General features: G+C 41.1%; 1 protein-coding gene across 3 annotated transcripts in view; it reads right to left on the reverse strand.

Moving 5' to 3' along the window:
• The window catches only part of ptpn7 (protein tyrosine phosphatase non-receptor type 7), a 28,879-nt gene extending 5,868 nt beyond the window's left edge, over window positions 1-23,011 (reverse strand). Inside the window, exons 1-9 of one of the 3 annotated variants that reach the window (XM_008109910.3) lie at window positions 22,855-23,011; window positions 21,606-21,848; window positions 11,455-11,638; window positions 10,043-10,127; window positions 6,095-6,171; window positions 5,863-6,000; window positions 4,149-4,259; window positions 2,877-3,034; window positions 1,520-1,628 (exon numbers count right to left, since the gene is read on the reverse strand). In XM_008109910.3, coding sequence (XP_008108117.1) covers window positions 1,520-1,628; window positions 2,877-3,034; window positions 4,149-4,259; window positions 5,863-6,000; window positions 6,095-6,171; window positions 10,043-10,127; window positions 11,455-11,638; window positions 21,606-21,739 — 996 coding nt within the window. In that variant the 5' untranslated portion in view covers window positions 21,740-21,848; window positions 22,855-23,011. Of the gene's footprint in view, window positions 1-1,519; window positions 1,634-2,876; window positions 3,035-4,148; window positions 4,260-5,862; window positions 6,001-6,094; window positions 6,172-10,042; window positions 10,128-11,454; window positions 11,639-16,120; window positions 16,542-21,605; window positions 21,849-22,854 lie in introns of those variants that run through there. The other 2 variants (XM_003220575.4, XM_008109911.3) reach the window with 2 other exon arrangements.
• Between the last annotated feature and the right edge of the window lie 203 nt (window positions 23,012-23,214).

Below are 23,214 nucleotides of genomic sequence, written 5' to 3' on the forward strand. Positions count from 1 at the left end.
GGAGTTCGGACTCTGAGTAGATTTGGGACACCTGGTGTTTGGGTGTGAGTGTTTGGTCACCCAGGAGGAAGGGGAATAAAATGGGAATGTTTGGCCATTGCACTTTGCGTGTGGCAAGGTGTTGCTGAGGCGCCATTGGGATCTCTGTGTTTCCATGAAGACTGGACTTGGACTGTGATTCGGATGTAAGTTATCTGGGACTGCTCTGCAGCAGAGGGATGGAACTGTGTGGGTTTCCTTGGACTGCATTCTGATTACTATTTCTAGCCGCTGATACCATCTGGCTTGGCTCTCGCTGTGTCTTATCATGGACCTGGTTTGGATGACTGCACCCTCTTCGGGCTTTGGATTGAATTTGACCTGGCTTCTGTCTACGCTCTCTGACTGACGACTACTCCCGGCTTCTGAATACTGGTTTGCCTTTCGGAATTTGCTGCTGCCTCCCGACCTGACCTTGGATTCTCCTGACGACGGCTATTCATCATCCCTTTGAAGCTTCGGCTTTATCTGCACCGTGGAAGCAGTTTACTGCTCTTCTAGTTTGTTTGTTTTCAAGCCAGTTTGCTGTTTTTCTTTTGGGAACTGTCCCTTTAACTCCGCAGAGCCGGCTGTCTGTTGCAGAAATGGTTTGAAGCCAAAAGAGGCTTTTGCACTTTCTGTTATACTCTGCAGCTTTTGGAAGGTTTCAAGCCTTCGTTTATTTTGCATATTTTCTTGCAGTCAACTCTATTTGTTTCTCCAAAGCTGAATTGAAGCGTCTTTAGTTTTTATTGAATGCCAGCATGGGAAAATAGCGTGGCTTGTTTTTGAGTTATTTTTGTCTAAACTACTCTTGAAACACTGATAAGTGAAGTGTTTCAAGGATACTTTCTGTGTTTATGTTATTTTTGGCTTATCTTTGGAATAAACTCTGTTTTGTTTGTTAACTGGCGTCTGACTCTTGACAAAAACTTTGCAATAAATTAGTAAAATGCTAACAATTTTATTAAACAACTTTTGTGAACTTTCAAGGAAGTCTAGCCTTCCCAAGAACCCAGGACAATTCTAAAGGCAGATACAGTATGATCCTGGAGAATATATTCCAAGAAACCCCTGTAAATATCTGAACCACAGATAATAGCAAATCCTGTATTTTTTTACTATACACGGACTGGAAGCATACCATAGTATAATACTGGAGGACCCAAACATTGGAGGCTCATGAACACTTCTGGAAAATGAGATATTTTTTGTACGATGGGTAAATAAAACCATGGATAAAGGGGTCGTATTGTAGTGTATATACTTTTCTTGTTAGTTATTGCTTTAATTTTTTGAAAAAATTTGTACCATATCAGCCAGAAAATGTGTTGGACTACATCCTCCACCACCCACAACTGATATAGCCAGCAATAGTATAGGAGCTGCAGTCCAACATATCTGAAGGTCATCAGGTTAATGAAGCCTGTTTTTGAGGAACAAATTTAATTGCTACATACAATAAAAAGGCTCAGAAAACATTTCCTCACTTAGTACAAACCTGTCTATGCGGAGCTGACAAACTATCCCCAAAATGTCTACCTCTCCTTTGTCCTTCAGTTGCTGGCATCCAATCTGTGCAGCAATAAAGCAGCCAGTCCGGCCAATTCCTGCACTGAATAGAAGACCAAGATAATCTCAGATGTCAGAGCAATATATATGTTTTGAGGCTGAGAGAAATTCTGAGTGAAAACTTGGACCACGCACATACGTCATTACTATTACTAATAGCAAACTCACTTCTCCAAGTGCTACACTGGCACCTTTCCAAAGTGTGTGTCAGTGTGTATTATTGACATTATTATTATTTGCACATACAGTCTACCTATAGAGGTCTGCTCCTAAGCACTTTGCTCCACACATCTGAGGAAACAGACTTTTTCTACCAACTTATTTTTTTCACTTAGTTTCTAAGGTTCAACAAGATCTCTAGGCATAACAATACTGCAGATGAATACAGCTATGTCGTTGAAAATAATACATAATACAATGGAGATACAGTGATTGGGCCAAAGTCACACAGTATTTATTTATTTACCATATTTATACCCCACCATTCCCAATCCTGAGGGGGACTAAGAGCGGCCTCACATATCAACAACAATTCAATGCCTTAAAACATACAATTTGTGAACATCTACATTAAAACCAGAGAAAACAGTAAATGTTATGCTGGGAGACATCTACGATCTAGTGGAGAGGGCCTTCTCTTGGTCCTACTACCCACTCAAGTGCACTTACACAGGACAGGGCCTTTTTGGTGGCTGCTCCCAGACTGCAGAACGTCCTCCCAAGGGAGACCAGGATGGCCCTATCCCTGCTGACCTTTCACAAGCAGGTCAAGAATCTTTTATGTCTACAGACATTTGGGGAAGGGGCAGGCTTTAGGGAGGTCGGGTAGAATTGGGGGGAATAGGAGTTTTAAAGGCCATTTTAGTGTATGTAATTACTTATTTTCATTCTGTTTTTACCACACTGATATTTAATTGTATTTTAAATTCGTATTGCACCTTTTAAACTTGGTTAATGTGGAGTGTTAGCCACCTTGAGTCCCCACGGAGAGAAAGGCGCGGTATAAATAAAGACCATGATGATGATAATGGTGATGATGATAATGATGATGATGCTTGAGCAAGAACTAGAAACTCCAGGCTAGCACCATAGTGATTTTATGATGGAACAGGGCTTTACCAAATCAACAGATATATGAATTTTGAATCTGGGAGTATGAGTCTGAAAAGGTTTTTCTTCAGGACAAAGACACTGCAACATTATATCAGGAATCAGAAAGTTGGAAGAAACCACGAGGCTGTTCAACCCCTTGCCATGCAGGAACACAATCAAAGAAAGATTCTCACCTACAATGCACCACAATAGGCCCCATGTTCTCTGAGGCCTGCTGGATTTTCTCCACCTCACAAATCAAGTGCAAAAGTGTCTTGGCTGACTCTGGGGTCTTTTGGTCCGGCCATGATGAGAAGACAATGTGCTTCACATCACGACACTTGTCTTTGAGCTGAGAACATAATGAAATAGTAAACTTAATTCCCTCTGATTATAGTGTTCAAGCATAAGGACCATTACTTAAGAGTTTTTAAAGGTGATGAGATAATCACTGCTCTTGAAGGCTTTCAGTTGTCCTTTTGTCCATCTCCCTTTCTTCCTGCCTGGAGTATTTAAAGACTATAGGAGTTGTCCACAGCTTCACAAATGGCATTGGGGAGAAACATGGGGACCCGACACCATCCTATCTCCGTTCCCATTTGGAATATGTTAAAAACAGCAGTATTTCAACAGCTGGGGGAAGCATTAGCAGATTGGAAGAGACTCTGAGATTTGCAAGAGAAAATCTTTAGAGGAAATGCTAAGTCCTTCCCTTCAAATGCCCCACGGCAGGCTAAGCATGCTCAATGCCTACAGAAGGATGAATTGGCTGCTGGGTCGGGAGGTGGGGGGAGAAGCAAGGGAACAAAAATAGTACCATAAGTGCACAGGGGACTGGCTGGAATATTGTGAAGAAGCACTTCACATGGCCACATTTTGTTTCAGGTCCCATTACTATTTACTAAAAACAAACTCATTTCTCCAAGTGCTACAATGGCACCTTCCAAATATAGGGGGAGATATCAGGATTACATAATAGTGTCGAAATATTTTAAAGCTTTTTTAAAAAAGAAGAAAAAAGCAAAATTGTGAGTATAAAATAGACTTTTGGAAGTGGAACAAATGAAAATGAAAGAGTTGGAGCAGATCTCATTTATTTATTTATTTTCTTTTTAAAAGCCTGCCTTTATTTCAACAGCAACAGTAACAATATCAGCAACTAAAGAGGAACAAACAGTAACTAAAGAGAACAACTGACATACAATACAATAAAAACAGCAAAATAACAATCACTAATAAGACCAAATAAAATTCTTATTTAATCAGATAACTGAAGCAATTGCATAAAATCATTATTCGCTTCTTAAAAAGGGCTATTTTTGACAGCCACTCTAAGTAAAGGAATTCCATAAAAATCAAATTGTGTCCAGGTCTCTGCCAAAAAAAATTCTTCCCCCACTCCATCTTCCCATATGTTTAACCAACAGCTAGAGTTATTTTTTCGGTTCCCAGCCCTTCCGACCTACCTGTAGGGTAAAGTTACGGATAGTGTATTCATCATACTTGCAGACTCCTTGAAGTCGGATGGTGAAAGACCCATATGTCGCCTCTGTATCAGGCCAGTAACAGATGCATTTCTGAAATCAAAAGGGCAAGGACCCCCATGAATCAGAAGCCTGAAATAATACAAAAAAGCAGAACCATGCACCCACCAGCTTCCAGACAAAAACCCATCTCCGCAGTCTAAGCCACAGTACGTAAGTAGCACGTGTATTGCAGGAAGGAGCCAGTGGAGCAACTAGCAAGCTGGATAAGGCTGTGGCATGCAGGAAGCTCTGGAGCACTGATACTTTCTTTTTAAAGCTGCTTTGGAGAAGAAAAGAGGCTTAAAGGAATCTTGGAGTTAAGGAGATACCTGAGTTATTGTCATCTATACTCACTGCCCCATACATTTATATGCTACAGAATTGCCAGGATTCACCCCAGCTTCCTAACCTTCCAGAAATAAATTTCAATCCTGTTCACACTATCCACATGGAACAATCTCCAATGAATACTAGTGTTTTGCTTTCTGCATAAACATACATAGGATTGTAGTGCAAAGCAATGGTCATTAGGAAGTAGGTGTAAACAATACCCATATACAGGCAATAATTTTGTTAAGAACAATTAAAGTGATCCCAAACCTTGTTTCACGGGAGATTTTTTTTTGTGGTCCAAGGCACTGTCAAAATGCCTTGGACCTTAATGCTATCCAATCAAAAGTGGGATCTATCTATCAAACTAACCAATTAAACAACACAAAGCAACTCACAGAGGACAAGGCCATGGCAGCGCCTGCCTTTCCACATACGCTCTTACCCCGCCCCCTCTTCCGGGAAAGCTTCACTGGCCCGGGAGTTGCAGGTTTACAGCCTTCTCTGCCAAATTGATGCCTGCCTCACCGAACTAAAACAACTACAGTGCAAAACGGGCTTGCAAAATAGAGAAAGGCCACCCAACTACTAAATATGGTGTCCCTACTTCATGGATTTTCCCTTATTGCTGGTGGTCCTGGAACGTAACCCCCACAATAAGTGAGGGAACACTGTAGATATCTCCTCAAATGGATGGCACAAATGGCAGTTAAAGCTGCATTAATTCTACAATATAGAGGCACCCAGAAAAGGGGAGAATTTTAGCAGCTGTTTTAAAGGGACTGAAAGCATCCAGGGGTGACTGTGTAGGGTGTAGCAGTTGCTTTGTTTCAGTATCTGGTGAGAGGTTAGCATTTTTGCTCTCTGCTTTAAGACTCCCATGCTTAGAATATTGTGTGTTGTTTGCACATTTGCAAACCAAGCACATATTAGAAAGATGTCATAAGCATCCCTTACCTAAGTTGCTTGGGACCAGAAATGTTTTGGATCTTGAATTTTTTAAGATTTTGGATTATCTTTATGTGCAAATTCGTATTTGTTTCATATATACCTTATATCTATTGTCTGAAGGTAATTTTATACAATATTTTAAATAACTTTGTCCATAAAACAACATTTTATTTCACAGAGACATCAGAAAGCAAAATTGTCACTATCTCAGCCACCCATGTGAACAATTTTAGATCTTGGGAATATTTTGGATATCAGAATATCAGAGCTTTAAATACCTTATAAATCCTACCCACCCTAAACCACCACCAGCCAGCAATTCATTCAGGTTCTTTCTAAGGTGAAGAAAACATAGACTTCATGCCCCAGGTACCTCTTTCTCTTCCTTGAGTTTGGTGAGCATGACTATGAGAGGAGACTCTTCCTGCCACACCATTGTCCAGAAGTCATTCACCGTATTTAGCATTGGTCCTTGTGTAGCAATGTAGGCCTTCTCTTGCCCAGCATAACCCTAAAGCATGGAAAAGAAATTGTAGCCATAAACAAGAAGACACAATTCAATAGTCATCTTCAGAATTACCATGTCAAATGATCTTTTGACTCACCCGGATGTAATTTGCATTGATGTAACACTCATCCTCTTGGTTCCTCATTGTCTTGAGACAGACACGACTCTGAGGATCTAAAGACACAGTTACACTGAATTCTTCAGTGCTCACAGATCATATTATTTATTTATTTATTTATTTAACTGTTTATATCCCACTTTTCTCCCCCATCGGGGATTCAAAGCAGCTGACAACAAGGTATAAAGCATACGAGGTACATTGGGATAACAGAAGTAGACATAATTTAAAAATAACAATTGAAACATAATAAAGCAGACCATAATTAAACATGTTACAGATTAAAATACATTCAACACTTTAGATATACTTAAAAGCTAATAAACATAAACCAAAGCCCATTATCCATCCAACTGCCACTTCTCCATAAAAATATTGTACAACATAGGTACAGCCCAAATGTTATTATGGTGCCTATCAATCTTGTATTATTCTTCATTGGCGAAAAGTTTTTATCTGGTGCCTGAAAGTTAGTAAGGAGGGAGCCACTCTGATGTCTTTCAACAGGGAGTGGTAGAGCTGTGGAGCAACAATCAAAAATACCTTCTCCCTTGTTCCCACCAACCATATTTGCAACGGTGATGGGACCAAGAGAAGGGCCTCTCATGTTGACTCAGGGTTCATAGAGGGAGATGTGGTCTTTTAAGTAGACTGGACCCGAGTTGTCTAGGGCTTTATAGGTTAAGACCAGGCCTCCAGGGTCAGAGCTGAGTCCAGGAGGATCCCCAAGCTGTGGACTGTGTTTTCAGGGGGATTTTACTCCATTTAACAGAAGCTGTAGCCCTATACCCTGATCTGTCTTATGACTGACCAGGAGTACTTCTGTCTTGTCAGGATTTAATTTCTATTTGTTTGTCGTCATCCAGTCCATCACAGCTGACAGAGCTGGGTGTCATCTGTGTACAGATGGCAGCGAACCCCAAAACTCTGGATGATCTCTCCCAGCAGTTCCATGTAGATGCTAAATAACATGGGGGACAATACTGAGCCCTGAGGAACCCACAGGACAAAGGTCAGGGGGTCAAACAGGAATCCCCCAGCACCACATTCTGGATCCGGCCCTCCAGGAATGAACTGAGCCACTGCAGAACAGTGCCCCCTAATCCCATTGCTGAGAGGCAGTCCAGGAGGATTTCATGGTCATGGTATCAAAAGCCACTGAGAGGTCCTAAAGAATGAACAGGGACACACTCTCCCTGTCTAGCTCTCTGCGTAGATCATCTACCAAGGTGACCAAAGCCACCTCAGTCCCATAGCCAGGCCTGAATGCAATGGGTCTAGATAATTTGTTTCATCCAGGAAACCTTAGAGTTGAGAAGCCACCACATGTCCCAGATCCTTGCTCAGGTCAGTTTGAAACTGGTCAGTAGTTGTTCATCACAGAGGGGTTTAGAGACTTTTTTTTAAAGAATTGGTTTTACTATAGCCTCCTTGAGGCATGTAGGTAATATGCCTTGAGTCAATGAGGCATTAATTACCATCGTTACCCACTCTGCCATCCCACCCCCTGGCTTGTTTGATTAGCCATGACAGACAAGGGTCTAACATACCCTGTTTCCCCTAAAATAAGACATCCCCGGAAAATAAGACCTAGTAGAGGTTTTGCTGAATTGCTAAATATAAGGCCTCCCCCAAAAGTAAGACCTAGCAAAGTTTTTGTTTGGAAGCATGCCCGCCAAACAGAACACCAGAGCATGCAGGATTGGTAAATGTACCTACCATAGAGTGTTGTACATGGAAATAGTGGTAATAACAAGAAATTCTTGATAGGATTCACAGTTTGTCTGGTTATGCTGGTTTGTGATGACAACTACTGTACAGTATATAATAAATGTTCAATTTTTTTTGTTCAACAATAAATGTGAATTCTTCTTTATGGAAAAATAAGACATCCCCTGAAAATAAGACCTAGAGCATATTTGGGAGCAAAAATTAATATAAGGCACTGTCTTATTTTCAGGGAAACATGGTACATGTGGTGGTTCTTACCCCTCCAAGGATCCTGTCTATGTCATCAGACTACACTAATTGAAAAGAAACCATTAAGGTTGGACAAGCATGTGCCCAAATTACATCTAAAGACACTGAGCTGGAACTGGTGTTTAAGTCGGAACTGATCTGAGCAACTTTATCCACAAAATGCCAAGTGAATTTCCATATGATGAGATGCCAAGTGGATAGTGCCCCCGTCTGGGGGTTAGAATGTAATAATCCTCTAACCACTTGGAACAGCTCAGAACGCCAATTCTTCATGGATACAATGTTAGCAGCAAAATAAGACTTTTCTGCTGCTTCCATTCCATTCTCACTCGCTTCATTTCCGCTAGCTCCATGGTATACCAAGATGCTGGTTTGGCTCTGCTCTGTGAGAGGGGATGCTTGGGAGCGATTGTGTCAACTGCCCTAGCCATTTCCCCATTCCAGAGGTTTGCCAGGGATTTGACAGAATCACCTACTGAAGTGGTGGGAAAGTCCCCAAGAGCTGCCAGGAATCCATCCAGATCCATAAGTCTCTTGGGGTGGGCCATCTTAATCGGTCCTCCACCCTTGCAGAGATTTGGGGTATCAGCAAGTCTAAACCTCCTATCTGGTTAGAAACTGGACACATCAGGGATTGTCACCAGAAGATGGCTCTGACCTTTGCATCTCATTCTTTGCTATCTCATTGCTTTTGTGCCCTTTCTCAAGCTTCCATTTATATTTAATTTATCTGCTGAGCATTCATGTCAGAACTAATGTCATTATAGAAGTTGGAATGCAGAACAGTCACCATATTTCCCTTCAGATATGGAGATTTCTTACTTCCAATAATGAAAGTGTAAGGTCCAAAATCTAACCAGGATATTGACTCACCTTTAGCTTTTGGTTACTTTTCTCTCTCCCATATGCCACCTTACTTGGCCTGGATGGGACCTCACTTGTACAAGATGATGGTACTATCAACTTGTGCCATCAATTTATGCAAGTGGGGTGCCATTCATGCCAAGTAAAGTGGCGTATTTTGTCTCCATTTGGCAATGATAATTTCTAGCTCACCACACTATAGCTTTTAAAGTCATAAGTACCCATATAGCAAATACCTCAGAACAATAATAAAGGAATGAACCAACAAAATGCTAAATTAACAAGTGAGGTTTTTTGTAGCAATCACTGCAACTGAAATTATATAGGAATCACACTTACAAAATATCATGGTGTGCAAATTAAATTACAATTAAACTGATGTCCCAACCTTCTTCCAAAGAGTTGTGGATTTGGTTGGTTTGTATTATCCCCTAACAAGAGTTCTGTAATATAGGCAAAGGAGGTAAAAAAAAATAATAGCTGGCCAGGTATGCCTGAATAGGATTTTCAGTTCAATCTCCTCTGTGTTATATACTTGCATTAACATGACTGTTCAGGGGAATGACACAGTTTCTTTATCAATTAATTAATTATTATTTTTTGCATGCCTGCCCTGGTGTAATTAGAAAGACGCTGAACTCTTATTTTCTGACTCTGAAGACAGGAGTCATTATAGCTTGATTTTAAAGTCATGGACTTCATAGTACTGCTGTCCTGCATCCACTTTTTGCACATGAATGTTACTGGCAACACTTGAATAAGAGTCATATGGCTCCTCTCATGGTGTAAGATTACCCACAGCTCCAGGGCCATGACAAAGGGTGGTTATCTGTCTAACGTTACAGGGGACAATCCTATTCTAGATAAAGGACCATAAGAAAAGAGAGCAAGGACCTTGAAGAAACTATCACAGCTCACAGTTTTCTCTGTTGTGGTTAAGTGTAGAATAGTTCTACTGACATAATAGTAAATCTTGAGAAAGACACTAAGCAAAATCAAAGAGGGAATTTATGGACCCATCAGACTGTTCTTTTCTCATTTCCTTATGCTTCCTGTTAAGAAATTGATCCAAGGTGAACATACTTGGTAAAATGGATCTGTATCTGTCCTTTGCAGCTCGTCCAGGGATGTCCAGCTCTTCAGGACTGATAAAGTTTGAGGGGATTTTCTGTTAAGGAGGAGGAAAGGAGGAATCGCTGAAATCATTTTCCATTCTGAAATACAGAGTACCCAAAGTGTAGGAAAAGAGAATTAATACCCTTTCCCTAATCATGTAGATACTTTTTTTTGCTTTTAAAGCTATATATGTTATTTCAGCCAATCAATCCATCAAACTGCTTTGGGGATCTTTTATTCTCCCATTCTGAGCTAGGCCCAGTTCTGCATAAAGAGAACATATCCTTCAACATTTCACAGGTGAAACCTGGGACATATGTGGCCGAACAACATCAGAGTGTAATCAAGATAGCAAAAGTTACTGATAATAATAGACAAACCGGAAGAGGCTCATCCTACTGGGGAGGGCACCAGTTTGGCTCCTTCCTCTTCTCTCCTCTCCTCTTTCAGAGGCTGCATCCTTGCTGTTAATGCAGTTTGACACTACTTTAACTGCTATGGAATCAAGGGAACTGTAGTTTTACAAGGTCCTTAGACTTTTCTGCCAAAGAGGACTGGTATCTCACTAAACCAGTGGTTCTCAACCTGTGGGTCCCAGATGTTTTTGGCCTTCAACTCCCAGAAATCCTAACAGCTGGTAAACTGGCTGAGATTTCCGGGAGTTGTAGACCAAAAACATCTGGGGACCCCAGGCTGAGAACCACTGCACTAAACTGTAAGTCCCATAATTCCATACCAGTTAAAGTGGTGTCAAACTGCGCTATGTTTCAAAGGGGGAAAGTTGGGGGAAGAGTGAGAAATTGTGACATTTTGAAAGCAGCTTAGAAAGTGAATGACTGAAGATCAATTTGGTCTGTCCCCAGCAAATCAGGACAGTTGGAAGGTATAAGAAAATGAGGTAAAATTTATGTCTGATAGTTCTGCTCTGTTAAGATGCTAGCACAACATCATTGCTATAGTAGATTTGTAGGGAGGTGGGTTTCAACTCACAAAGCCTGTAGAGATTAAACATAGTAAAGAAAAGGCCTGTTATTATTGTCGTTAGTTGATCTGTCTTGCCATGAGACAGAAAGAGAACTATTAGTCCAGAGTGTTGCAGGGCAGCATTTAGTGCACCATGCAGTTTGTCCTATGCCTCCTAAGCTGAGCTGTTGTTCTTATATGCTGTAGAGAATTCTGTCCCATTCGTAACTCTAAAATAAGACTCAGCAATCTGTCTGATTAGCTTCTGTACATCAAATACTGGGAAACACGGCCCAGTCTTCTCATTCAGCTCACAAACTGTCTGGGACCAATATTGACCGAGAGAGCAGCAAGATAGTTGGTGTATTAGAGGAGGTAAGATCTGAAACAAGATGGGGCAAGGTAGACTATCTTACCGCAAACTCCTCTTGAAGTTGTTCCAGTCTCCAGGTCTGCTCCTGGAGCATTTTTTGAGAAAGAATGTGGCTGGCTGTGTTCAAGAGCTGCACTGTCACATCTCTAGGAGTGGAGACTGACCGAATGGGATCTGTGTTGCTCAAGGAGCTCATGTCCAGGACCAGTGACACACTGGAGCCCCTTCTGAAAGGAAAAGAACCCTTAATATACTAAGTATCAGTCTCAAAAATATCAAGTGCTAGTCTTTATCTTATTCTTGTACTGTGCCTTCAAGTCATTTCCACTTATGACAGCCTTAAGGCTAACTTATCATTGGGGTTTCTCATCATTAATTATTCAGAGAAGGTTGACTTTTGCTCTCCTCTGAAGATGAAACAGTGTAACTTGCCCAAGGTCACCTAGTGGGTTTCCATTGCTGAGAAGGGTTCAAATCCCAGCTTTCAGCATCATAGTTCAGCATTCATACTACTACATCATGCTGGCTTTCTTTATCTATAAAGTCCTAATCAGTTTGATGTTAATTCTAGCTGTTACAGAAGGACAAAAATATTTTTTTTAATTACAATTATTGTTTTAAAATTAATTCAATATTATTGCTGTTGTTGTCTTGCGTGTCTTGACTGCGTATGTTGATGTGGGAGACAGAAGGCAAACTGACTTTGTGTCAGCAAGAAAGTGCCCATTTGAATGCTTACCTCCATGCAACACAAAAAGAGGCTTTCCTTCCCTTTTTTATGTTGCATGGAGGTAAGCATTCAAATGCAACACAAAAAAAGGGAAGGAAAGCCTCTTTTTGTGTTGCATGGAGGTAAGCATTCAACACAAAAAGAGGCTTTCCTTCCCTTTTTTTGTGTTGCATGGAGGTAAGCATTCAAATGCAACACAAAAAAAGGGAAGGAAAGCCTCTTTTTGTGTTGCATGGAGGTAAGCATTCAACACAAAAAGAGGCTTTCCTTCCCAGAGGCAAAAGACTTTTATAAAATAAATAAAAGAGACATAAATAAAGAAACATCACCTCAACAATCGGGAGGAGGGAAATTTCCCAGAAACTCAAAGAAAAGGAGATTCGCCTCACCTAGAGAGGAGGAGTTAACAGTTGCTCAACTAGACCTGGCTGGGACCCTAGACCTGAATGAGGATTTGGAGGAAGAGTCATCGGAAGAAGAAGACAGGATCGAGGAGGATGAAGGAAACCTCAAAGACGAGTAATGTCAGTCTATCACTTAAATGCTTTTCAAACAATGTTAATGGGTTAAATTCTCCCATTAAGAGGAAAGTAATATTCCATAAACTAAAAAAGGAAAGATGTAGCATAATAGCCCTGCAGGAGACGCACATTTCCCAAAAATATAGCTATTTGTTAAAGAACGAAACTTTAGGGATGGAATTTATATCAGCTGACAAGGAAAAAAAAAGAGGGGTAGTAATTTATGTAGACCCAAAACTCAATGCGGCTGAACAATTTAAAGATACGGAAGGTAGAATGATTGCAGTAATGATAGATTCTATACTTGGAAAAATCCTTCTATGTAATGTTTATATGCCTAATGGCCCGAAGACGAAATTTGTTAAAGCATTAAGAGAAAATATTGAGAAAGTTGAATGTGATCAAATAGTTTTATTTGGAGATTTTAAAAGAAGAATATGATTTGGTGGATGCGTGGAGAGAATGCAACCCAGAAGAAGCAGATTATACACATTATTCTAGTAGACATCAAACCTGGGCTAGAATTGATATGATCTGGGTCTCAAAATCAATTCTGCCTAAGATTAACAACATACAAATCCTTCCCAGGGAGGCATCAGACCACTGCCCAATTAGTATGCAGATTAATAAAGAACTGACTACAAAATATTGGAGACTAAATGAAAATTTATTGAGACAAGAAGAGGATATAAGTAAGATTAAAGAGATGACGACCGAGTATTTCAGGTTCAATGATAATGGGGAGACCAGCCCGCAAATTGTCTGGGATGCTTACAAGGCGGTAGCAAGGGGTTTTTTGATTCAACTCAACTCTGGGAAAAAGAAAAAGAGAGAAGCAGAGGAGGAAAATCTGAAAAGAGAAATAATGAGGAGGGAAAAAGAACTGAAAAATAAGCCTAGAAATAAAAAATTAGTAAGAAGCTGAGAACTTCTAAAAAAACAAAAAAAAAGCCTGGAAATAGAGAACATGGCTAGACAATTAAAATGGGTTAAGCAAAACTCTTTCGAAAACGCAAACAAACCAGGGAGGTGGCTAGCTCGACTAATAAGAAAGAAGAAACAAAATCAACAAATAACGAAAATTAGAATACAAGATAGAATAACAACCATAGAGAAAGAGATAAAGGAAGCATTCAAGTTTTTCTATGAAAATTTGTATAATATTGAAGGTATTAACCCCGAAAGAGTGATGGAGTATCTAGGTAAACAGAGACTAGAAAAGATATCAGAGGAACAAAGATTAAAACTCAATAAAGAAATTTCAGAAGAAGAAATCCTTAAAGTAATTAGAAAATTAGAAAGCAATAAAGCTCCAGGGCCTGATGGCTTTACAGGAGGATTTTATAAATTGGAACATAGTGAAGTAATTAGATATCTACGAAAATTAATGAATATAGCCTTACAAGAAGGAGTTGTCCCGGATTCATGGATAGAAGCAAGGATTACAATGATCCCGAAAGAGGGATCAGATTTAACGGATGTTAGGAACTTCAGACCCATATCGCTATTAAATTCGGACTATAAAATCTTTACCAAAATTTTAGCAAACAGATTTAATGAATTTTTATCGGACTGGATAAGTGAAGAACAAACAGGGTTTTTGCCATCAAGAAATATTAAAGATAACGTACGCACAATAATTGATGCAATTGAATACTATGACCAAAACATTCAAAAAGAAGTAGGATTTTTAGCATTAGATGCCGAAAAGGCTTTTGATAATTTAAATTGGCAGTTTTTCAAATTAATGTTTCAGGAATTAGATATGGGCCTGCAATTCCAGAATGGGATCAATAGCATTTACAGCGACCAATGGGCTATGATCATAATAAATGGGGATGTAACAGAGAAATTCAGAATTGAAAAAGGTACGAGACAGGGATGCCCGCTATCCCCTTTAATATTTATTTTTGCGCTAGAATTACTCCTTAAAGCGATCAATAGGGATGAGAAGTTACAAGGGATAAGAATTGATAAACAAAATTATAAATACAGGGCTTTTGCCGACGATGTTATATGTATTATTGAATATCCAAAACAGAATATACATAATTGGTTCGATAAAATTGGGGAATTTGGGAGGGTAGCAGGATTTAAGATTAACAAAAAGAAAACGATGATTCTCACTAAAAATATGTCCAAGGAAAAACAAAAGGAATTGAAAGACACTTCAGGACTAGAAACTCCATCTAAAATCAAATACTTGGGTATTTGGATCTCAGCCAAAAATAATCAACTATTAGACCTAAACTATACACTTAAATGGTCTGAAATCCAGCAAGACTTAAAGAAATGGACTAGCTTGAATCTCTCATTAATGGGAAGAATAGCAGCAATCAAAATGAATATTCTTCCCAGATTAATGTACCTATTCCAAAATATCCCGATTATTAGGAAACCCAAACTATTCAAAGATTGGCAGAAAGAAATAATGAAATTTATATGGAAAAATAAAAGACCCAGAATAAAGTATACCACAATGATATCCACAAAAAATACAGGAGGATTTGGTGTCCCTGACTTGAGATTATACCACGAAGCTAGTGCTTTGTATTGGATTAAAGACTGGATTAAATTGGAGAAAAAAAATTATTAATTTTGGAAGGTCATGACCTAAGGAGAGGGTGGCATGGGTACCTCTGGTACGAAAAGTCAAAAATTGAAAAACAATTTGGAAACCACTACATTAGGTCAGCCCTGTTCAGAACTTGGGAAAAATATAAAAAATACTTTCACTCCAGAACTCCGATTTGGTTGTCACCATTAGAAGCCAACCACAGAAGGCTACTGGGCTGGTTAAAATGGCCCACATACAAAGAATTTTTTTTGGTTGAAACAGGGAATGTGGGAGCACCGAAACTAAAAGAGTTGGAGGAAATCCAAAGGATAAATAAGAATATAACATGGTATCACTATATCCAACTAAAAGAAGCCTACAAAAAAGATCTAATTATAGGATTCGATATGGAGCAAGGGTTTTGGGAAAAACTCCTTCAAATAGGAAAAAAAAATATTTCCATATTATATAACAAACTACTGAGCTGGATGACAGAATCAGAGATAATTACCAATTCTATGGTCCAGTGGGCTAGAAACATAGGAAGATCGATTTTAATATAGGAATGGGAATCAATTTGGCGAGTTAAAATGAAATACACCTATTCCACAGATCTGAAGGAAAATTGGTTGAAAACCATACATAGGTGGTATCTCACACCAAAAAAATTAGGACAAATGTATAAAAATGCTAATGCAAGCTGCTGGAGGTGTAGAGAACAAATAGGTTCATACATACATATGTGGTGGAGTTGCAAGAAAGTCAAAAAGTATTGGGAAATGATATTAGAGGAATGCAATAAAATTTTAGGAACACAATTCGAACTTAAACCCGAACTTCTCCTACTAGTACTATATGACCATCAGGATAATGTGGATTCTAATACAGATAAACTTTTCACCTTTTTCATCACGACAGCAAGAATGGTAATCGCCAAGTACTGGAAATCCGAGAAACCATTGATGAAAGACTGATGGGTTGACAAAGTGACTGATATAAAAGATATGGACAAATTAACCTTCTTATTAAAGAAGAAGGATGGCAGAAAAACAAAAGAGACGGACTGGTCCTGTTTGGAGGATTATTTAAAGAAATAAAGAGACTGTAAACAAGTGAAGGCAAAAACGACAGAAGAGTAAGAAGACAGAAGCATTAAGACAGGAAGTCGCCACACCCCCCCCCTATTCTCCCCCCTAACTGACCCGTACCTATCATACCTTAAGATTCACCCAAACTCCCTTCTCCCTTCCCTTTCCCTTCCTTCCTCCCCATTAGCCCTATCTACATACCCCTCCCTTATCAAAGTCAAAACCTTCTCTTTCCTTCCCTCACTTTCCACCTCCCCTTCCCCCCTCCTTTCCTTTTGTTTCTCCTTTCCCCCCATCCCCAATGTGTTTTGTTTTGTCAAAATTAATAAAAACTATTTAAAAAAAAAGAAAAAAAGAGGCTTTCCTTCCCATAATCACAGTATGGGAGGTGCTTGCTTTCATCAACCAAATGTGTGGTTGGAAGATAAGACAAGATTTATTTAGTGGTGGTTACATTCAGGGCCGGTCCAACAATGGAGGCCGTTTAAGCGGCCGCTTCGGGTGCACGTCAAGGGGGGCGCTGTTGAGGCTCCCTCTCGCACTCCTCGGCCCACTCGCGCATCTCTCGCACTCGTCCCACTCGCGGCCCTCTCGCACTCTGCTCAATCGCGCCCCTCTCGCACTCGGCCCACTCACGCCTCTCTCACACTCGGCCCACTCACGCATCTCTCTCACTCGGCCCGCTCGCGCCCCTCTCGCACTCGGCCCACTCATGCATCTCTCTCACTCGGCCCACTCACGCCCCTCTCGCACTTGGCCCACTCACGCCTCTCTCGCACTCGGCCCACTCGCACCTCCCTCTCACTCGGCCCACTCGCGCCTCTCTCTCACTCGGCCCACTCACACCCCTCTTGAACTCGACCCACTCACGCCTCTCTCTCACTCGTCCCACTCATGCCCCTCTCGCACTCGGCCCACTCACGCCCCTCTCGCACTCGGCCCACTCACGCATCTCTCTCACTCGGCCCACTCACGCCCCTCTCGCACTCGGCCCACTCACGCCTCTCTCGCACTCGGCCCTCTCGCCCTTGCAGCCCTCTTGCCCCTGAACAAGACCTGAGGCCAGGCCTCTGGGCCTGCTGCTCCACCTGCACCCTTCCTGGATTCCTCCCGCAACGCCCGGCAGCCCTCCGAGGCTGGAAGGAGCTCTGGCAGGTCGAGCAGGCCTGTGCCCCTGCCATGCACCTCCTTGGGGACCCTCTCAGCCATGAAGACGGGGCAGGTAGGAACCCGTCCCTGTTCCCAGCATTTCGCCAGGCATGTCTCCAGGGCAGGCCTGGGCCAACTTGGCAACTGAGGGGGGAAATGGAGGGGCCTGAGGCTGGGTTGCTGCAGGTTTTTCAGCTGCCTGGCCATGTTCCAGAAGCTGGAACATGTGGGCCTACTCCTAGGATTTATAGTTTCCTAAGGCCCCTTCTTCACAGCCATAGAAGACAGATTATCAAGGCAGATAATCCACATTTTCTGCTTTGAACCAGATTATATGCATCCACACAGCCATATAATCCAGTTCAGAGCAGATAGTCTGGATTTTATATGGCAGGGTATGGGTTCTTCTACATAACCATATAATTCAGATTATCAACGCAGATAATCCACATTATCTGCCTTGAACTGGGTTATCTGAGTCTACACTCCCATATAATCCAGTTCAAAGCAGATAACCTGCATTTTATATGGCAATACAGAAAGGGCCTAAGGGTATATTGTAGTGTATATTGTAGTGGTGTACTTCAGAGGGATGCATATATCTCACCAAAGGGCAGCTGCACTTTGGAAATAATGCAGTTTGACTCCAATTTCATTGTCATGGCTCAATGCTATGAAACCCTGGGAATTGTAGTTTTATAAGGTCTTTAAACCTTCTCTGCCAAATAGTTTAGATGCCTCACCGAACTATAACTCCCAGGATTCCATAGCATTGAGCCGTGGCAGTGAAAGTGGAGTCAAACTATGTTAATTCCACGGTGCCTCACTTCTTCCAATGGAGAAATAAAGATACAAGTGCCAGTTAAGTCCAGTGGATTTCTTTATTCATACCAGGGGTCCCCAAACTTTTTAAACAGGGGGCCAGTTCACGATCCTTCGGACCGTTGGAGGGCCAGACTATAGTTGGCCACCGAGCAATAATAAAGAAATATCTAAATAAATAAATAAATAATAACAATAACAATAAAAAAGAGGGTTGGAAGACACCCTTTGGGCCATTGAGTCCAATCCCCTTCTGCTTTGTGCATCGAAAGCACAAACAAAGCACCCCTGACAGATGACCACCCAGCGTCAATGTGAAGAAGAAGAAGAAGAAGAAGAAGAAGAAGAAGAAGAAGAAGAAAGAGGTTTGGAAGAGACCCCTTGGGCCATTTAGTCCAACCCCCTTCTGCCTGTGTGCACCAAAAGCACAAGCAAAGCATCCCTGATAGATGGCCACCCAGCCTTAATAATAATAATAATAATAATAATAATAATAATAATAATAATAATAATAATAATAATAATAATAGGATTGGAAGAGACCCCTTGGGCCATTTAGTCCAACTACCTTCTGTCTCTGTGCACCAAAAGCACAAGCAAAGCATCCCTGATAGATGGCCACCCAGCCTCAATATTATTATTAATAATAATAATAATAATAATAATAATAATAATAATAATAATAATAATGGTTGTAAGAGAAGAAGAGACCCCTTGGGTTACTTAGCCCAACCCCCTTCTGCCCTTGTGCCGTGGGGCTGGATAAATGGCTTCGATGGGCCGCATCCGGCCCCCGGGCCTTAGTTTGGGGACCCCTGATTCATACCATATGGAGAGGGGCAGATTTCTCACCCTTTTCATGATATTGTTTAAACTTCCACTCTATGTCTAATTTTTGTTTTGTGTAAGGTAAAGGTAAAGGTTTCCCCTGACGTTAAGTCCAGTCATGTCTGACTCTGGGGGTTGGTGCTCATCTCCATTTCTAAGCCAAAGAGCCGGTGTTGTCCGTAGACACCTCCAAGGTCATGTGGCCAGCATGACTGCATGGAGCACCGTTACCTTCCCGCCGGAAGTGGTACCTATTGATCTACTCACATTGGCATGTTTTCGAACTACTAGGTTGGCAAAAGCTGGAGCTAACAGCGGGCGCTCATTTCGCTCCCGGGATTTGAACCTGGGACCTTTCGGTCTGCAAGTTCAGCAGCTCAGTGCTTTAACACACTTTGCTACCGGGGCTCCTTTTTGTTTTGTGTATTTTATGGAAATATGTTTCCATATGTATATTTTACGGAGTGTTTTTAAATTATTATGTGTTCTAGCAATGTTGTCAACCGTCTTGAGCGGGTAAGAAATAAAATTATCATTATCATTATTGAGTTGCTGTGCATTTTCTGGGCTGTCTGGCCATGCTCCAGAAGCATTCTCTCCTGACATTTCACCCACATCTATGGCAGGCATCCTCAGAGGTTGTGAGGTTGAGGCAAGTGTGAATGTTGCAGTTGGCCACCTTGATTAGCATTGAATGTCCCTCACATATTCATAGCTGGCTGCTTCCTGCCTGAGGGAATCTTTGTTGGGTGGTGTTAGCTGGCCCTGATTGTTTCATGTCTGGAATTCCCCTGTTTTTGAGTGTTCTTTTTTTACTGTCCTGGTTTTATTTATTTATTTATTTATTTCCCATACTTGTGTCCCGCCCTTCTCACCCTGAAGAGGACTCAGGGTAGCCTCACAACTGCCAACAATTCGATATCCGATTGTTTTGGGGGGGGGGGGGCGCCAAAATTCTGTTCGCTTACACTTGAAAATTACCTTGGGCCGGCCCTGGTTACATTTGTACACTTTCCTTCCTTCTAAGTGCTGAGAGCATGATTTTAGCCATGCCACTCTGGCATTTTAGCCATGCCACTCTGGTTACACTGTATATGAGTGAGAGAAGAACTAAGGGAACAAGAGAGAAACATGTTGAAAGCAAGCTTCAAAGATGAATTGTGTTATCTTTATTCATACCCTAGATTCCAGTCAATATGCCTCTCTTCATTTCCAAATTGATTAAAAAGAGTTTGGTGCGCCTGGGAAAGCCCAGTATGAGCCCTTTACATTTTGTAAGTGTAACTGTATCCAATTTTTTTAATGTTTTGGATAACATAGGGAAGGGTTAACACCCCTGTGATGTTTGTTTTGCTGTTTGTGCCCATGTTCAGAAGATTTCACATCTGTCCCTGTGATAACTGGATTTGGAAAAAATTGGGTTGTTGTGGATTGGTGATAAAGTTTCAGTGTACTGTAGATGCTTTCCTGCCCATGATAACCCTTTCAGGAATAAACTTTCCTTCCTAGGAGTAGATTTCCTCTCATTTCCTGTTGTTTCACTCCCCTTTGTAACTAGTAGTCGTACGTAAATTGGATATTTGTAACTCAGGGACTGCTTGTATAGACTTGATGCTTGTCATTTCCTATATTGGGCAAGACAGAATTAACCAAGCACAGGAGATCCATCATCATCACCATCAATAGTACTTTGAAAGCAATAGCAAAATTATCATTTAATATACTTCTGACTGATAGCACTGGCCAAAACACATTTTGGTGCCTCAAATGTTAAATCTGTTTCTGGGTATATTTTACCTACTGATTCAAAAAAAATGGCACCAATTTTCCCCATCAGTTTAGTTTTTGAGATATAGGACACATACCATATACCAGTGTTCATCTGCTTGACCATAGAAAGTCATGATAACCATATCTAGCTGATGTGATCTATCCAATGCCATTTTCTGAATTGGCACCTCAGATAACCCTAGGGATAGGCTTAAACATCAAGACACCAGGAATTTATTTTGGTTGAGCTGTGTAATTCCTGAAGGAGCTCACAAACTGCTTAGGTCTTTATAGTTAAAAACTAGCACTTCAATTATGTCCAGAAACAAACTGAAGGTAGTGAAACTGATGGAGGATTGAATAATGCGCCCCAAAAGCACATATGACAAAAAATCGGATCACCACATTTTGATCTAGTTGCAGCTTATGAACACTCTTCAAGGACAAGCCCTGCATAAAGTGCATTGTAATAACTGATGCAATTTATTAGAACTACAATTCTCATTTGTTAGGCCAATATTAGGCCAATAAACTAGTCATGAGTACAGCTATGTCTTGCTAGCTTACTCCTTGATGCTTTGGGTAATTCCTTTAATTAATGCACCCATTCATATCTAGTTTTAGAAAGCATCACCTCTCGCACACTAGGATTTCTGTATGTACACATTTTCACACATTCCATCGTGATATCTATGCAATATTCTGAAACATTGCAACAGTAACACTTACCTATCCTGCAGCCGCACATGTTTCTTAACTTCCTGACTCTTGTTGGTAGCCTTCTCCATTCCTGCTTCCACTTCTTCACGTTGCAGGCTGCTGGAACTATTGATTTTGGAGCATACTGAACAAGCCAGGACCATGCTGTGCCAGCGAAGGATTCTTCGTCTTAAGATATGAGGGGGAGTAGCCAGTGGAGCCCCAAGAGCCGGTACTATTCAGGTCAATGAGCCCATGGACATAAAAAAGTACCTGGAAATCCATAAAGCAGACCATTCATCACCAAGGGCCCCACTACCCCCATGCTTGCCAGTCAAGCCCTTCTTGGGGGCGGGCGGGAAGAGAGACGAGACAGACAACTCATAATAACATGATAAGCTTTACATGCGTCCGAAAGAGATACTATTGCTCTGAATGCTGAACATATTAGTGCCCTTGAAACATGATAAAAAGAACACAACAGGATTATGTGACTGCAAGACAATGTAAACGTGTGCATTAACACATACTCACACACACTGTAGGATCTACATTTCCAGTTCCAGTTTCCAAAAGAGATCCATTTGTGTAAGGATTGGAGTAAACCTATTAGCTGCATCAGCTGAATAGGCCCTCTGGGTATTTTAGATTGAGAAGTGTCCCAGGTTGTAGAAAACTGGACAATATTATCACATACATGTGCGTTCACTAGATTAAAACCTATTGATAGCAACCTGGGAAACAGATATGAATGCTCAGCTCACGAGAATCCAGTATGTATTTGATTTGTTTATATCTGTTTTTTCCTCCATGAAGAATCTGTCTCTGCTACCATGAAGATCAGTTGTTAAAGGCCCGCCTGAATATAACTTGCCCACCAGTTTATGAACACCAAGGGTCAGTTTAAGAATACTAAAGGTCGATAAGCAAAGAGAGATACAAACAGGTTGATATAATGAAACATAAAGCAGATATCACTATTGGTGCTCTTTATCATGGAGAGCAAAAGTCAAAGGAATAAAACAGGCATTTCCAAATCCACCAGAGGCTATAGAAAAGATATTGTTCCTCTGCTTAGCTCCAACAGTACCTTTCTCCTCCTTTTCCTCCCAATTGTACCAAATATATTAACCTCCCCCATCTGCTTGGATGACAGATTTGTTAAATGTGGTGGGAAATGTAGTCCCACATATCTGGAGGAGCACCCTGTTGGAGAAAGCTGGGTTAGGAGACATTAACCCTTTCCCTTTCCAGTGTAGCCAAGTAGATCTCGACTCACCCAGGATTGTTGTCAGAACCCTCATGTCCCCTTGAGGTGGTGAGGCTACAAGCACCAAGCACGAAGGGTGAAAAATAAGACAAGTGAATACAGGAAATTTCTTATCACCAAGCTAGTAGTTGCTCATGACACTTCCCCCTCTTGCTCCACCCTTGCAGCCACCCACACACAGACTGGCCACAAACTTCCATCCGCTATCTGATCTGCTCAGCCTCAAGAGCAGAACTTTTTCAAGGCAGCCTGGAGAGTCACCTCTGTGTCTTTCACCTAGAACTGCCAACTGGCAGTTATGTGCACAACCTAATAAAACATGATGCATTTCTTAATGCATATTACCCAATATCTTGTAGATGAAAACTG

The sequence above is a fragment of the Anolis carolinensis genome, chromosome 4 (genome assembly GCF_035594765.1).
Source record: "Anolis carolinensis isolate JA03-04 chromosome 4, rAnoCar3.1.pri, whole genome shotgun sequence".
NCBI classification, from domain to species: Eukaryota; Metazoa; Chordata; class Lepidosauria; order Squamata; family Dactyloidae; genus Anolis; species Anolis carolinensis.